Source organism: Misgurnus anguillicaudatus, chromosome 9 (assembly GCF_027580225.2).
Source record: "Misgurnus anguillicaudatus chromosome 9, ASM2758022v2, whole genome shotgun sequence".
In the NCBI taxonomy this organism is placed as follows: domain Eukaryota; kingdom Metazoa; phylum Chordata; class Actinopteri; order Cypriniformes; family Cobitidae; genus Misgurnus; species Misgurnus anguillicaudatus.
This window is the reverse complement of record NC_073345.2, coordinates 36086875-36102553: the sequence shown is the minus strand read 5'-3', so window position 1 is coordinate 36102553 and position 15679 is coordinate 36086875. Positions and strand designations below refer to the sequence as shown.

Here is a 15679-nt window from a genome sequence, read left to right as displayed (position 1 = left end):
CGCAGTTCGATCGGCCTGTGAAATCAAATACCGCGAGAGCAGACTGATTCGTATGCTTTTGACTCGCTCTCGCGGTATCTTGAGGTCGTGGATCGATCGGTCTGAGCAGCGCTGCACGAAATCGAACACGCCTTGCGTATGTCACATGTATGGGCGAAAGTCATGTGATTCAGTGCGCATGCGCAGGATTGCTGGCAGCCGTTGTCTGAGTGATTTTTGTATGTTTTGTAAGTTTGCTGAACCAACCTACCAGTTTTTTTCTTAACAGTTTGCTTTCGTTTTGTTCCGAGAGTCTTTATTTACTGGATTTCTCAGGTAAGTTTCCGTTTCGTTATTAAGTTCCTGGTAAAAGAAAAGTCAAAGTTTAAACCGGTTCGCGCATCATTGTCAGCAAGGAAATAAGTTGATCATTCATAACATAAATGGGTTTGCATCAATACAAACACAATACCTAACCATAACTTAGTGACTACTACACTGGCAGTAACCAAGCAGAACGATTTCAGCAACCACTGTCAAACCAGTTAACTCCAGCTTTTTATAAAACTTAAAACACTGATCCTAAAACACAAACTTTTAGTGCAGCAATCTTGAACGACTGGATAAGTTTCTAAATATCATGGAACTGTTGTTAAAACATTACAATTATTAACGGTAAATAATTATAAAGTGTTAGAGATCTTTAAATAAAAGTTATCTTTTGATTTCTCAGTGACTGCGCTATGAATCCAGTGTGTGATGATGATGTCATCATCTGATGGTGTGACGTCACCCGAGTCCACCGTCACCTCACTGTTTGCAACATCAGGACATCTACAGAGCAGTTTAGATCCAGATCCAGTCCCCACCATCACATACAGAGATAAACATTATGTCTCTGCTTCAGAAGCTCTGGATGCTTACATTGCTGACTTCCAGAAGACTTCAACAGGAAAACTCAAAATCAACAAACAGATTTCAGTGCCTCATCCACGAAACAGAGATGGTAACTAGTACCCATTTAATCTGATATAGACTTTATTGGCTAATTGCTATAAGTTATTTTTATGTTATGACTAATAACTGATATGATGAACCAATTAGGGTTGCAAAATTCTGGGAATATTTTTAAGGCTGGAAACTTTCAATGGAATTAAACAGGACTTAATGGGAGTAAACTGGGAATTTGAGGAGATTGCAGAGTTGCCTATAACAGGGAACTTAAATGTAGTTTAAAAAAATCTAGCAGCGTAATTTTGTTTAAAACAAGATTAATGCAATTTTTACCCTGCACATGCACACTGCTTATTGAAAGGGCCATTAATGCCACACCTCCTGCATGTACTTGCATTCTTCTATAACATGCACATATCATTTCTTCAAACTTGCACACAAAATAATGTCAAACTGTCCATCTTTGCATGTATTTACATAAATTACACACATTTGTTTAAAACCTCCTAGTTCTGTGTGTAAATCAGATATGTAAATGTAACTTAAGCTAGCACTATTTCATTGAAAATATATAAGGCTATCATGTAGCTCAAACTGTGATTGTCTTTCTTCTACATTCTGCTAGCCAGAATTACAGAATTCATAGAGAATTACTGTACCACCCAAAAGTTTGGACATATTACTATTTTAAAAATAGTATAGTTTTGAAAAAAGTCTCTTATGCTCATCAATCAACCTGCATTTATTTAGTCAAAAAATTCAAATTTTTAATCAAATCCACCACGGCTTGATGAGCACAAGTATCAGGATTCTTCACAATTTGTATTACCTTGCATGTATGTCTGCTTATGACCAAACAAAATGTTTGGATGTTGTATAGTTTATATAAATTACCCCCCCCCCCCCCCCAAAAAAAGAGTGCAACTTTAATGTCTGTATGTGTATATAAATTCATTTAAGGCTTTAAAACTTTTTCATTTTAACATACCCAATATGTCCAAATAGTTACCAAAAATTTCCATTAAGTTCCCAATTTGGAATATCTGGAAAATTACCCAGATTAAGTTCCCATGGATGCAATCAAGAAATCTGTAATGTCTACATCAGCATGGCTGAATTTAGTGTTTCATCTGCTGTGTCTTTCCTTCATGCATAACTTGGACTTTTTTGTTTTTGATATGTTCAGTCTTGAAGACGAGTTTAACAGAGGGAGAGCTGAACTTCCTGAATATTCCCGTCAGGAATAGAGACTCTGATCGTCTCAGTATGACCACTGATGATCTTCTGGCTCTCCCGATTGACGGCTCTTTGCCTGTGACCCGCACCTCTGCTTTCCTTTCCCAGTCTGAGATCTTACCAGAGGGGCGGAGCTTTAACTCCAGTACCTGGTTTCAGTCAAGACCCAGTCAAGCTCCAAAACGCTTTGTGCACCCCAATCCACAAAGAGCTCCGGCCACAGGAAGATCATCAGCGAGTAGGAAATCCCTCCCTGTGGACGATTTATTGATCGGTAGTTCACTGCATCGAGGTCTCAATCACCGACCGTCCCACCAGAAGGATCCACGCCACACTCCCAGATCCCATCACCTACCACGCTGGCTGACCAGCCAGAAATCTGAAATGGATTTTTCCGGAATAACCAGCGTTCCTGACTTAAAATACCCAGGATGGCTGGAACAGTGTGAGGAATCATCAGCCGGCAGCAGTCGGATCGCTCCTCCTCACAGAATTCCATCTTGGGTGGATGAACTGGAAGAATCCAGAGGAGAAAGACAGTCAGACACTGAAAGTCACAAAGATGTCAAAGGTCATCCGGGAGCGCTGTGTGGATCTAAGGATCTGTGTGACCTGAGGAAGCTGCAATTGCAGTTTTCAGAACCAGTAAAGAGACAACCGACGCAGGATAAGAAACTTTTTAAAGGTTTGTAGATGTTAACAAAGCCCAAAATCTACCAAACGCTCATGTGTCCTGTCATCTGATGTTACAGTATAATCCATAAACACTTTTAATAATAACAACTCTCTTTTTAAAAAACACATCATTTCCGCCACTTTACTTATTTTGATTAAGATTATCTGTAGTTTTAAAAGTTGACATTAATGTTAAAATGAAAAAGTTTTAAAGCCTTAAAATGAATTTATACACACATACAGACATTTAAGTTGCACTCATTTTTGTTCTCTGAGAATATGGACCTAAATATCCCATTCTGCTCAGGACCTAACACAAAACCTTTGTCTGGATTGGGACGGTCCCTTCTGTCTCTATAGCATGATCTGACACACAAGAGGAAGTAGCGAGAGGAGTAATTTGAAATCCTAACCAGTGTTTCTGTGTCTGTTCAGATGATAAGATTGGTTCACTGATCTTCAGAGCTGAGCAGATGCTCAACTCATCATCTCTCGGTCTCTGTGAGCCGGTTACAGAACACAACAACAACGACTCAGGAGATATGGAGGACAGCCTGGATGCAGACCGCTCCTGGGAAAATCCACCTGTGACATTGTGAGATGGTTTATTTATTTGTCTTATTTATACAGATTTATGCATTTACTAAATTAGATGTGCAACATACACCATAGCATACTACAGAAACTCTTACTCTTACACACTGCATACTGATTCACATTCACATCTTATTTTATAAGCAATAAACAGTTTCCTGTGTGAACATGACAATGTTTGATTAATAATGTACGTCCTGTTATCCGTAGTAAATCTCCAGTGACTGTAGGTGGCGCAGATGAACAATCCCAGTATGAAGAACAGCAAAGAAACCTGGTAAAGCATGTGACACTCATCATTACTCAACTTTAACCTTTAACCTCTTTAACTCTTCCTGTCACACAGGTTGGGACATTTGGCATTACATATTTAAAACAATAATTTCTTAGTCTAAACCTACACTAATCTTGACAAACTATATTTTGTTGGAAGCTTTTAAGATTATAGTCTTTTTTTAATACAGTATACTACGAATGTAGTTTTTATATTTCAGAACCTTTTTGCCATTAATAATAATGCAGTGACAGTAATTTATGAATTTGTGACAAGAGTATGCAGCAAATCGTTGACACCTAGTGGCCTTTGTTGGTAAAAACACTAAAAGTGCTACAGAAACCTCATTTTTTGAGATTTTAACTTGAAATTCAGTTCAGAACTAGTTAAGACTTGTGGCTTTATTTTTTTCTAGCATTTTGGTTGTAAACCATTTTCATTTTTATGTTTATTAAATATAAATACATACTTTTTTGCATTACTTTTATTTTTTAAATAAATTTAAACTGCTATAACTACTACTTAATTTAATATTCACAACTCCAAACACTTCCCAAAAATTTAAAGTGGCTTTTTTAAAGAGACCAAGTTTTGCTTCTAAACCAAGTTTTCAGTTCTTTTTACTTAACAATCTTTAAAGAGAGAAGTTGACAATTCTGTCTTTAAATGTTTATATTTGAGTAAGGAGATGAGAATCATTACTGTGTCTGTCTGTAGTCTTCAGCTTCCGGTTCATCCGGTTACAGCAGCAGAAAACATCCAGGTCCAGTAGAGGCGCTCAAACACATGCTGCTCCGCCTGCAGGCTGTCGAACACAACATCAATCAATCCAACACATCAGATACACAGAGAGAAGAAGAGGAACAGGTCATTCTCAATCTCATGACATTATAATCAATTATCAGCTGTCAGTTTCAGTCATTATAATGAGAATAATGTACTGTCAGATGGTATAAAGATGACTCATTTACATTCATTTACTTCAGCAGATGTTATCCAAAGAAGTTTATCACAGTTTGTGTTGTAAAGGAGATGAACAGAACATACAAATAACTTACATTAAATTCAACACTGGCTCATGCTTGTCATGTCACACAAATAAGATATGTGAAGTGAAAAAAAACAATCTTTTTTTAAAAGCTGTTTATGTATTTTTTGTTTTCAGCTGGACAGAGAAGAAAATGACTTGAACAGAAGTGGAGAGTCTTTACAGAGGTCAGGAGCTCATGTGATGTCACCGGTGCAGAATGACATCATCAACTCAAGCTAATGCTTTATGTTTGTTTTCAGAGTTTTGCATCATGTGGACAGACTGAAAACTCTTGTGGATGTCATGAACGAGAAGAAAGACGAACCATACAGAGAAACCTGCAGTTAATTTTAAGATCAAGACTGTCCAGACTGTATTTTTCACCCACAGCTGAACTCTTATATTTGTCAGTTGCCATATCTATATGCCACAAGGCCAACCTGTAATGTTTCTGAAATGTACATGTGCCAACAGCAAGTATTTATATTTTAACTGCATCATAATATTGATTTTTAAATTTCTATTAAAAATCCAAAGTAAGAGTAAATGTTGGAGAACCATTTTTACCATTGGCTTAAAATGATCAATGAAAAGATATTTAGATAAATTTAGAGTTCACGAACAACAGTTGAAATCAAAAGTTTGCATACACCTCGCAGAATATGGAAAATGCTGAATATTTTGGAAAAGAAGGGTAAAAATGATAAAAATCAAGGTTTTAGTTCTGCCCTGAACAAGTATTTTAAACATACATAACATGCAAAACATAATAATGACAGTGGTCCTCAACATGGTGCCCGCACAGAGTCTGTGAGCACATTCCATTAATACCATTAATTTTAAAATTTGTTTATTATATATTTTTTAATTAGCTTGGCTTCTTTTATGTATGTTAACATTTTAAACAATAATAAAACATATCAACAAAAAAATAAAATCAACAAGTAAAAGAAAAAGGTTTTCAGTAGACTATATCAAAAAAGAAGCCCTCAACATTGTTTTATACATTGTCCTTGCCCTTGCTCACAATAAGGTTGGAGACCACTTATCTATTCTAGACTGTCTAAATCATGCTAGCTTCATGCTATCTATCTGTCTACATTTGACAGTTTTTCTCAGTCGCTTTGGTGCATTTCTCACAGCACTATTTACATTTGCACAACAGTTAATGCAGTTCTCCAAACAATTAGTACAAACTGCAAAACCTGCAAAAGCGTGTCACTTGCTCAAAATAGATAGGTCATTCCTCAAAAGCAAGTATTCATGTCAATGAAAGTGTCAGTGTCATCAAAATGAAAAGTCCAGACACCATTGTTTATGAACAAGATGAACAAGGTAAATGGCTTAGTCATGTTTTCATTATGACAGTTTACTCTATAAATGTTTTCCAATTCAAAAAAGTCAGATCTTGGTGACACTACCTGAAAACACTCAAGACAGCACTGTATACTATTTGCACAGCTATTTGAAAAATACAGTAAAGTAAAAAGTTACACATTACTGTATTTAGTGAGGTACTGTAACTGAGTACAAGACACTGAATACTGTATGTATGTTTCACATTTTTAGTGCATTATGCTCTTTGCAATTCTAATTTGTTCACAGCATTGTGCAAAAGAAAAAATACACCCTTATTTACAACAAACAAAAACTCCCTTTGGGTAGAGCTTACTGTGAACAATATTATAGTACATATTGGAACTGAACATACAACAAACATAGTACTGTAATCATTCATGAACATCCAGACATTACTCTCTGTCTGGCCACATCATTTGAGAAATTGATCAATTTAGGAGACGTTTTTGGGGGGGGGGGGATTATTTAAAATATGATTTTGACAACTAGTTCAACATTTTTGTATATAAAGACTCAAGCAATGAAATGAGGACTATTAGTTTTATATGGAATGACTATTCAGCATTCACCAGTCTAGTTAATTTTGATTGACATGACATAAGCAAATGAAGTTTCGTTGCAAAACGAGATAAATCCATTTTTTAACATTTTTGTCAAAACATATTTATTATTATGTTATCATGTTATTATTTTGTTTTATGGTGCTACTTTAGCTGTATTTTTTAAGTTATGAAGGTTTTAAATCAAAACAAACCAACTGCAGTTGCATTGAAATTAATTGAAATGCACAACCAAAAAACGTGATTTCTGAACAATTAAAAAAACGGTGGTTATCTCGTTTTGCAACGAAACTCTTCAAATGATAATGTTATAAAACAGCAGAGAATTGTATGAAAGCAATTTATGCATGTCCAAAAGCATTTGCAACTTGTTCGAAGGAATGAGAAACTGCTACTATGATGTGCACAAATGACTAAATGTTGTGGAGGTTGAACTAACTGTTGTGCAAATGTAAATAGTGATGTGAGAAATGCACCAAGCGACTGAGAAAAACTGTAACAAACTTTATGTTGGCTTTAGAAAGGTGAAAATATTAAAACATTTCTTCACAAACTTGTACCTCATTTATCCAAAGTGACGTACAAATGAGGTCAACAGTGAAAACAATCACATCAACAAAATGGCAGCAGTGCATAACTGCTCATAATCTTTTTCTTGGTGAATCTAACACAGTACACGAAGCAGGGTTTTTTATATATGAAGAAAAGATTTTGAAAGACCGGATCGGATCAAAGAAAATGTAAGTGCAAGCAGCGCAGGGTCAGGTGTAAACCAAAGAGAAATGTCTTAAGTTGATTTCTTAAGGTTTAAAATGACTCTGCTGCTCTTGTGGCGATAGGAAGATCATTCCACCAGCAGGGAACGGTACAGAAGAACGTGCATGAGAGCGATTTTACGCCTTTATGTGAAGGCACCACAAGCTGCCGTTCACTTGCAGAGCACGTATGATCGATACAGTGTGTGTAGGTATATGCAGAGTCAGTGGCCGTCTTGTAGACTAGCATGAGAGCTTTGAACTTGATGCATGGAAACTATAGGAAGCTGACGAGGAACGGAATGTGTGACATTTGCTTTTTTTGGTTTGTTAAACACCATGCTGGCCACCACATTCTGGGTCTGATTGTGGAGGCTGGAAGGACAGCCAGAAGAACATAACAACAGTACAGTTTGCTTAAGACGGGAGCCGGGACAAGGATTAGTGTAGCATGGAACGGTCTGATTTTCCTAATCTTGTGCAGGGCAAATTTACTGGATGAAGCAGTGTTAGCAATAGGATCAGTAAAGCTCAGCTGATCGTCAATGATCACTTCGAGGTTCCTTGCTGTCCTGGACAAGGATATGGTCGATGAGTCCAACTGAATGGAAAAATTGTGTTGTAAGGTCGGGTCAGCTGAGATCACTAGCAGCTCGGTCTTTGCAAGGTTCAGCTGCAAGTGATGGTCCTTCATCCAGAGGGGCAGAAATTCAAGTGGGAATTGTAGGATCATCTTGTTGGAATATAAGGTAGAGTTGTGTGTCATTAACATAACAGAGGTAAAAAAGCCATGTTTCAGAATGACAGATGCTAAGGATGCCATGTAAATTGAGAAAAGCAGTGGTCCAAGTACTGAGCCCTGAGGTACCCCAGTAGTGAGATGATGAGACTCAGAGACACTGAACGTCCTACCTGAGAGGTAAAACAAAGGCTTGTTTCTGAGACACCCATATTGTTGAGTTTTGAAAGGAGGATGTCATGTCAAGCAGCAGACAGGTTCAATAGGATGAGAATGGGATGAGGACCTAAAAGATGCTTTTGACTGTCTCAGTGCTTTGATGACAGTTTCTGTTGAAAGACTGAACATGAAAGAGATTTTATGCACATTTATGAAAACTGTCATTATGCGTCATTCGCTCAAATATGTTATTTTTTGAGTGCAAAGATGACATGACATGTTTGAGATGTCACTTGCTTTTAAGAAACTCATAAGATCTATCAATTTTAATACATGTTTAACATCACAATCATATTTATCTTCCATCATTTTCTAGTTTCTGTCCAGAACAAAAATCTGCATTATACTGATGTATGGAGTGCAGTCATGAAAACAAAAGATGTTGTGTTTATTTTTATGAAGATCAGTCTGGACTTTGACTCTGTCGAGGGTCAGTGTCCTAACAGACTAGACTCTGGTTAGGGTTAATGTCCTTTATTCAGTTTAAAAGAGGAACACAAAGACAAGCTGTACGCATCTGTTCTGAGCCCGCTAAAATGACATCTGAAATGTTTAAGTTTTCTGTGCTGTTAATGTCACTGCTGGTTGTTTGTGATCGATCTTTAGGCTTAAGGTCTTACAGGTCACGACTGCAGGTTCAAAATGGGATGTTCTGGGGTACATGGGGTCAAAGAGAAATGTGTCCGGATGGGATGTATGCTGCAGGGTTTAGTCTAAAGGTGAGTTGTAAGGAATACTTAACTTATATACTTAACTTGCATACTTAACTTACAGCCATCTAACATTGGGCAAAAATTTAAATAAAAAAAAATTATAAAGTGTTTACAATCTTAACACCATGACTTATCTCAAGTACCATTCTTAGAGACAATAACATTATTTCAACACAAATGTGTTAATATAGGAGCACTACAATCTTACTTCAACATGTGCAGTATTACTGAAGTAAAGTCAACAATGTTATTTATTTACACACTGTGAATACAATAGTATTTATTTACTTTCAATGCCTTTCATAATGTGTATATGGATGTGTAAATTAGAAAGTCTATTTGTGTTGTTGAGTGTCAGAATATGAATTGATCAGATTTATAAAAGACAGATCAGCTGTACTGTTACCTCCTGAAAAAAGCTTCTGGAAGCATCCCACATGCCGAGCGAGTCACGTTTAAAGAATGTTTGTAACTAAACAGATCACTGGCCCCTTTCCACAGTATAATTTTTTCCTACTATGGAAGTCAGTGGTGCCCCATATCTGCTTTGTTACAATCATTCTTCAAATAATTTTCATTTGTGATCAACAGAACAAAGAATGTTTACAGGTCTGAAACAACTTGTGGGTGAATGTTTACAGATATTTGTGAACCAAGTTAAATCAGATTGTAGAAAACAGGTTCTGGTTTAAGTGAAGTATTGTTGTGAAAAGTTACACACTTCGATGTTGCTTTAGGTGGAAGAGCCGGGTGGGTATACATTGTATTCACTGCACCAAACATTTTTCAGGCCCACATAAGAGCAACGTCACAGTTGAGTCCAACACCGGGAGGTAAACTCAGATTTTAACCCTTTAGAAAACATTTTTCAGGCCCACATAAGAGCAACGTCACAGTTGAGTCCAACACCGGGAGGTAAACTCAGATTTTAACCCTTTAGAAAACATTTTTCAGGCCCACATAAGAGCAACGTCACAGTTGAGTCCAACACCGGGAGGTAAACTCAGATTTTAACCCTTTAGAAACTGAAACAAATATGTTGTTCTCACCCTATTTTTCTTTATTTTTGACTCTCAAATTCAAACACAATTTTTTTTTTGGTTATTACTGCAACCTCGGTTTCCTGAGACACAAGAACGAGACAATGCATCAGACGCTGACACATTTCCAAGTGTTTCAAATTGCAAACTCACACATCCACCGCAAATTTATATTTTATCCGATTGCATAATGTTATCCAATTTTATCACGAATGGAGGCATGCATATGTTTTTACAGACACCCTCATGAGAAACAATTATCGTCTATTATTTGTTTGTTTGATTGTTTATTGTATTGTTTAAATTAACCACTATTATATATAAATACAGTAGGCCTATATCGTAAATATATAGTAATTCCATGCAATTTGAGCTTAATAGTGAATTACAACATTAAAGTTGATTGTTGTGATCTGTCCTCAGCTGGGGTGAATGGTCAGATATTAAATGGTGCTCGCATGGATTTTTGACATCTTTTCAGCTCAAAGTTGAACCATATCAAAGCAGCTGGGATGACACAGCAGTGAACAATATCAGGTAAGACCACTGATTTATATAAATGACTGGATTGGGCACTGACAGCAACAGCAAGAAGTGAAGCTACCGCAGAGTTTGAGACGCCATCTTGCTGTGCCCAACAGGCTAAGTGTGTCATTGACTTACATTCAACATCATGATCTAAATTCACTTGGTTTACAGCGTATCAGTCACACAATATTTTTAGGATATATGTAAATTTATTGTTACTTCTGATGTTACTTCTATGCTGATGTTTTTATGTGTTTAAATCGATTCGGGCAGGATAAGGGATTTATAGAAAACTTTAACCTTTTGAGCCCCCCCTCACCATTATAATAAGATATGACATGCATGAAAGGCTTTTAAAAGACCACAAAAGTTAAAGGAAAAACGACATTTTATGATAGCTTGGCATTATACAGTGCAAAGGATATCTGGCCTTCTAGATGTAAAGTTGCCTTTAACAATTTGCCTCCTGAGTGTTTGTGAATTGCTCTTGTGTATTCCCTATTATTTAATTGTGTGATACATTAATTTTTGCTGCTTTGCATACATGAATATAAATATGTTTGAAGAAAAAATGGCTGTTAGCTATTCTGTTTGGATTTATGAGTGAATTTTTATTATTTGGTTAACATGTCATTAAGAAGAGGGGTGGGGGGATAGGAGATTAAAGATCAAAATAGGAAATTATACTATAGCCATACAGTACTATTAGCATAATGCAACATGTATCTGCTTACCTGACAAAAACTGTTTGGAGGATCAGGGACTTTGGTCTCTTGAAGGTGCATCAACCTTGGAGGAACTTGGAGGACCAATAGTCTTGATGATCAACCCTGAAAAAGAAAATCTTCCGCTATACCTTTAACTATCTTAACTGTTTAAAAAATGCCATTAACATTGTTAATGCATTTTACTGTATGAACAAAAACAATACTGTATAACATAACATAACTGCAAAACCAGCAAATTATTGCACGCACACATTAAAACATGATTATTTATTTACATTTCAGAATGAGCACGTTTGTCATTAATAACACATATGCTGTGGTCTGTCCGCTGATCTGAATGTATAGCAACTGACTGTTTAAAAAGTAAAATGTATAACTTCTAAATAAATATGTAAATGCTTGATGTTTGTGTAATAATAATAAACAGGGAGACTTCAGATATAAAAACTTCCTATTAATTTAATGGAATGTTTGGGCATACGCAGTGGCTTCACAATTGTGACATTATGCGCAATCCAGTCATTTATATAGATCAGTAAGACCGTCGCTGCGTCCTAAATTATGCACTGTCACAAACTAAATGACAGATTCACAACAAACACCATGACAATAACAATTAATGCAGGTATTGTTAAACAATATGATTAACTTACAATAAATATGTTTCTTGGTACACAAGAGCTGCCAGATTCTCAGATTTACAGTATTTTTAATTGATTTACTTTCTCAATTTGGTTGATCCTTGGCTCACATGGCCTTATGGAATAGAAAAGTGTTCATAACTAGTTGTCAGCTACAGTTCCTGTGACACCACACACAAGAACTAAACTTGCTGTAAATGTACATTTCCACAGGTTTATCTGCAGTACTGGTAATACTCCGGAGGGCTCAGGAACGTCCTGGGGTGACTGGGGTGACTGGAGCAACAAATGTCAAGGAAAAGGAATCTGTGGGATTAAGACGAGGGTGGAGGAGCCACAGGGGATTGGTGATGACACAGCCCTCAATGATGTGCACATGTATTGTTGCGATTAGAGACATTTACTGCAAACACTTTGTCTCAAGAAAGGACTTCATATGTCAGGACCATAAGGATAGAAATAAATATTAGGCAGCACATATTCAAAAAGGATTGAAATATTCATAGAAAAACAAAAACTGATACTTGGTCTGACTGAATTAAACTGTCTGAATACAGCTGTGTGTCCTGCGTGTTTTTCTAAGCTCATTTAAATCACATTTCATATTTAATAACAATACGCACACTTAGATTGACAGCTGGCCCATCCAGTCACAAGAAACACAAAATAATTATGCATAAATTATAATAAATCTCTTTACTAGCCTAATAATTGTTCAAATATGCATCATTCAGAAATCAATAACTATTATAGAGAGTTTATCATTTGCATGTGTTTTTAAAGTATTTTAACATTCTTTCCATTTTTAAACAATTTGACCGCAGTAAGAAGTTTAAGTGAGCTGTTTTCTGTCCGCACAGACACACACACTTATTAGCGCACATACATGCAAAATTATCTCGAAATACCACAGTTTTGACATGTATTCTAATAAAAACTATGTATTAAAGTAAAAACAAATAGTTCAGAAAGAAATCAGATGTGTGTCATTATGTTAATTTAACAACAGAAGACAAAAAGGAAAAATATGAATTATATTTAATTTATAGAATGAAAAAGAAAGTGTTATTATACATTTCATGTAGCCTGGTAACACAATCCTCTGCTATTCTGCAGAAGCGTAATGAAATTTAGCGGAAGTACAAAGTCTGATGTAGTGAGGCTAGATTGTGGTAGCCCTGCTCACAAAAAGGTTGAAGAGTTTAAATCAGTGGTCACCAACCTTTTTACAGCCAAGATCCCCAACCTCAGACTTGATAAAAGAAAATATCTACCTATCAAAGGGCCAAGACTGAACCTCCAGGCATTTTATTTAGGCTAATTATATTTGAATTACATAAGATGCATGGGTCCAAATGCCAAGAATCATAATATTTAAAGGGGACATATCATGAAAATCTGACTTTTTCCATGCTTAAGTGTTAAGATACTTAGTCTAAGTCATTATTATAAGGAAGTTTCTATTTTTTCAAATATCTGGTTCACCAAATAAGTTTCTGACAACGTATGGAATTTTATATTAATTGATAAATGAGGTCCATTCATGTGAGCAGTGATTTGACTATATCAAATGATACTTAAACTGTCCCATAATCAGTTCATCATCACTGACAGAACCGCTTATCATTCACAATGCTACTAAGAACCGTTTCATGTTTTCATTTCGTTGAAGAAAGGGCAAAAATAGTCAGCAAGCTACCAGAAATTGTCCAGGTGATGGTCCGGACAAACTTTTACCTGCAGGACCTACAGGGGAAGTGTCAAAGATTGAACGTTTGATCACAATCGACGTTTTGGCTGCCACTGGTCGGAATCATGCTAACATCATGTTAAATCGTGTTAGCTTCACATTAAAACATGTTAGCTTTACGCTGAAATCATGTTAACGTTATGTTAAAACATGCTAGCTTTATGGGACAAATGTTTTTAAAACGACGCCAAAGTTGCTTGCTTTCTCGACAAGTACGTTAGCAAGTAACTCTATTAATGTAAGTAAAAACCATTGTTTAAAAGCTATAACGTTAGCTATAAGATGAGCATAATCACCATCACTCTATGAAAAAACAGTGTTTACTATAATTTATTGATGAAAACAGTTTATGAGTGCCTTTATCTGTGAACTATGATACTATAGAGAGCTCAATGAAATAAACACAGTGTTTACTATAATTTATTGATGGTATATGATACTATAGAGAGCTCAATAATATTGAAACAGTGTTTATTACTTCCTTTATCAGTGAACTATAAGACTATAAAGTACTCTATGATATAAACACAGTGTTAACTATAATGAATTGATCAACTATGAGACTATAAAGAGCTCAATAATATTGAAACAGTGTGAAGTATGATAAACAAAGTGCTCTACACTGCAAAAAAATAACGTTCTTACTTGGATAGTTCTACTAAAAACAAGACAAAAATACTAAGAATTCTTAAATCAAGATGTATTTTCTTGATAAGCAAAATGACCCAAGAAAGGAAATCTAGTTTTTAGACAAAAATATACAATTTAAGTAAAATTGTGCTTAAAACAAGCAAAAATACCTGCCAATGGGGTGAGAAAACTTTTCTTGAATTAAGTGTTTCAGAAAAAAGTTAACTTATTTCAAGATTTAAAATATAATATATATAGTCCTTGATTGATGTCAGTTATTACTGAAAAGACTGAATTTTGGTGGAACCTGAAATCTTTATCGGATATTGAAAAATCATTGTGGCGTGTATTTGATTTAACAAAGGAAAAGTTAACAGACATAAGTTTGATTATTAAAACAGAAAACTCTCAGATCAGTACAGTTGTGTCTGCATCTGTCCACGGTTTTATGACTTTGTAACAAGCCTGGTAAGTTTACAGATGGTTCTTTTGATCTCAATTCGAATGTTATGTTACTTTTTTACAGGTTGTTTATCATTACAATTTTTTACATGTTGTAAATTATTTATGGGTAAGTCCATGTGAAATGACTTTTGAGGGGTATTTTCTGTTAGATACCTAGCCCAGCTTCTTTGATATCATCAGTCGTATTTGGTGTATCTTTTATACGCCATATTCTTATAGACTACACAGACAAAAAGAGAAGTGTTTATGAATGATTTTATTGCTATTTTACAAATTAATAAAAAACCTCAACAGTCATGTCTGTCGTTACAAATAAAGTTACAAACAAATTGGTTACACCATAAATGCATCTCCAAGATCCCCAAAACATATTCTTTTTTTCCCTTTGCCTTGACCATGTGACTAAACCCAAAATGATACAATCAAACAATCAGAAGATCACCTTTAACCCCCAATGTACTTGACCAAACTCAATATAATACAATCAAACTGATCAATCAGAAGACCACCTTTAACCCCCACTGTATTGGATAAACATGTCAATAGTCTTTGATCAACATCAGCACAGAAATGCAATTTGTGACAAAGTAATAAATTCTTATATTTTTAATCTTACATTATTAATTCTTTTTAAATATAAGTTAATGTTAATACAGTTATTCATTTAGTTCATGGTGCATTAATGTTAACAGGTAATGTTTGGTTTTATAAATGTATTAGTAGTATTCATTGTAAGTTTTGCCCCACCCCAAACCCCCAAGAATGTCCAGAATAAGGAACAAGATTAAAACAACATTCTCAGAAAAGTGA

At 35.5% G+C, this 15679-nt stretch overlaps 2 protein-coding genes across 2 annotated transcripts; both read left to right on the top strand.

The window, feature by feature from the left end:
* The first annotated feature begins 2 nt into the window (after positions 1 to 2).
* Positions 3 to 5289, top strand: c9h18orf54 (chromosome 9 C18orf54 homolog). The gene is made up of 8 exons (XM_055180648.2): positions 3 to 315; positions 713 to 985; positions 2120 to 2854; positions 3280 to 3439; positions 3649 to 3715; positions 4430 to 4579; positions 4878 to 4927; positions 5003 to 5289. The coding sequence occupies exons 2-8, from the start codon at positions 739 to 741 to the stop codon at positions 5088 to 5090; spliced, it is 1497 nt and encodes a 498-aa protein (XP_055036623.2). The 5' UTR covers positions 3 to 315; positions 713 to 738; the 3' UTR covers positions 5091 to 5289.
* A 3558-nt stretch (positions 5290 to 8847) lies between these two features.
* LOC141366252 (vitelline membrane outer layer protein 1 homolog) lies at positions 8848 to 12580 on the top strand. The gene is given in 5 exon segments (XM_073871715.1): positions 8848 to 9093; positions 9825 to 9850; positions 9852 to 9920; positions 10551 to 10664; positions 12238 to 12580. Coding segments are annotated over 5 exon segments (573 nt in total). The 5' UTR covers positions 8848 to 8910; the 3' UTR covers positions 12419 to 12580.
* Positions 12581 to 15679: the final 3099 nt, after the last annotated feature.